Source organism: Buceros rhinoceros, unplaced genomic scaffold (assembly GCF_000710305.1).
Source record: "Buceros rhinoceros silvestris isolate BGI_N320 unplaced genomic scaffold, ASM71030v1 scaffold23350, whole genome shotgun sequence".
In the NCBI taxonomy this organism is placed as follows: Eukaryota; Metazoa; Chordata; class Aves; order Bucerotiformes; family Bucerotidae; genus Buceros; species Buceros rhinoceros.
Window position 1 is genome coordinate 16,352 of NW_010391637.1, and position 1,332 is coordinate 17,683.

Sequence of the window (1,332 nt, forward strand, 5' to 3'; positions counted from 1 at the left end):
GAGAAGGCTGCTGCCCAGGTGCTGCCATGCTCCCGGCAGACAGCAGAGCTTGCTGCGCTGGCAACCGCGTGGCCAGGTGCTCCCTGGCCCTCGGGACGTGGAGGACAAACCTGATGTTCTCCAGTCTCCAGGGTGAGAGGAGCTGTCTGTGCAGGGGTTGCCCATCACTGGGTTTCCTCAGGTGAGGGAAGAGTCTCCCTTTGCCAGTGAGCGCTTGCATGGGCTGGGTCTTGCAGCCAGTTTACTGCAGAGTTGTTCATTCCCCATTAAAAAAATCACACAGTAGAGATGGACAGTGCGGAGGGGAGTCTCCGGACATCCCTTTCCTCCTTACGGTCTGTGCGGGGCTGCAAAAGCTGTCGGGCAGCCTCAGCCTCTCTGTCCTATGTCTCCGAGCCAGATCCGCTCTTCTTTTATTTCTGCAAATCCCTCTGGGGCCTCCCTGCCATCTGGGCTCCATGTAGAGCGAGCACATAGCTGAAATACCTCGGGAGGAGTGAAAGCTGCCGGCACTCCCGCGGGGGTGGGACAGGCTTCGCACACAAGCGCAGCCCTCCGAGCAGACTCCTCCAGTGTCGGAGTCTTTCAGGAGCAGCAGATCCCGGTGCCTGCTTTTCGCTCGGAGAGCAAAGCTTGCCCTGAAGTCGGGAATACATGGCATTCCCTTCTCTAGAGAGCTGTTTTTCCGCTCTCCCGTGACCAGGCGCTTGCCACGACCACTCCGAGCAGACTCCTCCAGTGTCGGAGTCTTTCAGGAGCAGCAGATCCCGGTGCCTGCTTTTCGCTCGGAGAGCAAAGCTTGCCCTGAAGTCGGGAATACCTGGCATTCCCTTCTCTAGAGAGCTTTTTTTCAGCTCTCCCGTGACCAGGCGCTTGCCCAGCACCAAGCCAGTGTACGTGTTGCCCTCTGCTGACTTCAGCACAGCCAAGGACGGTCTGGGCCCCAGCCTTCCTCCCACCGTGCCAGCAGGTAGAGCTACAGCTGCAGCAGTCTCCCCAGTGAGCAAAATATGGCAACAGAATCCCTGAAAACAGCCCAAACCCCCCCGAGCGGTCTCCCACCAGCAGGCAGCAGCTTCTCTGCTCCTCTGAGGCCTGATGGATTGAACCTGCCCTGGTTTTAGGAGGTGGAGACTGCAGAGCGAGGACTGTGGTGCCAGGTGGCCATCAGGGTGTGTGGGCTGCCCTCTCCACCCCGGCCGCTCACCGCCACCGTCCCCTGGTCACTGTTTCTCGGGGGCTGGCTGGGTCCCAGCTGCACTGAGCTCTTCTCTGTCCTCAGGGCCTCCGTAAGCCGACAGTGGAGGAGATAACGCATGCCCGGAAAGACAT

At 59.8% G+C, this 1,332-nt stretch overlaps 1 protein-coding gene across 1 annotated transcript in view; it reads left to right on the forward strand.

Moving 5' to 3' along the window:
• LOC104499118 (rho GTPase-activating protein 39-like) overlaps positions 1 to 1,332 on the forward strand; it is a gene marked incomplete at its 5' end in the record, with an annotated part of 17,490 nt that overhangs the window by 13,377 nt on the left and 2,781 nt on the right. The window contains one exon of the mRNA XM_010142585.1: positions 1,283 to 1,330. Coding sequence (XP_010140887.1) covers positions 1,283 to 1,330 — 48 coding nt within the window. The remainder of the gene's footprint in view (positions 1 to 1,282; positions 1,331 to 1,332) is intronic.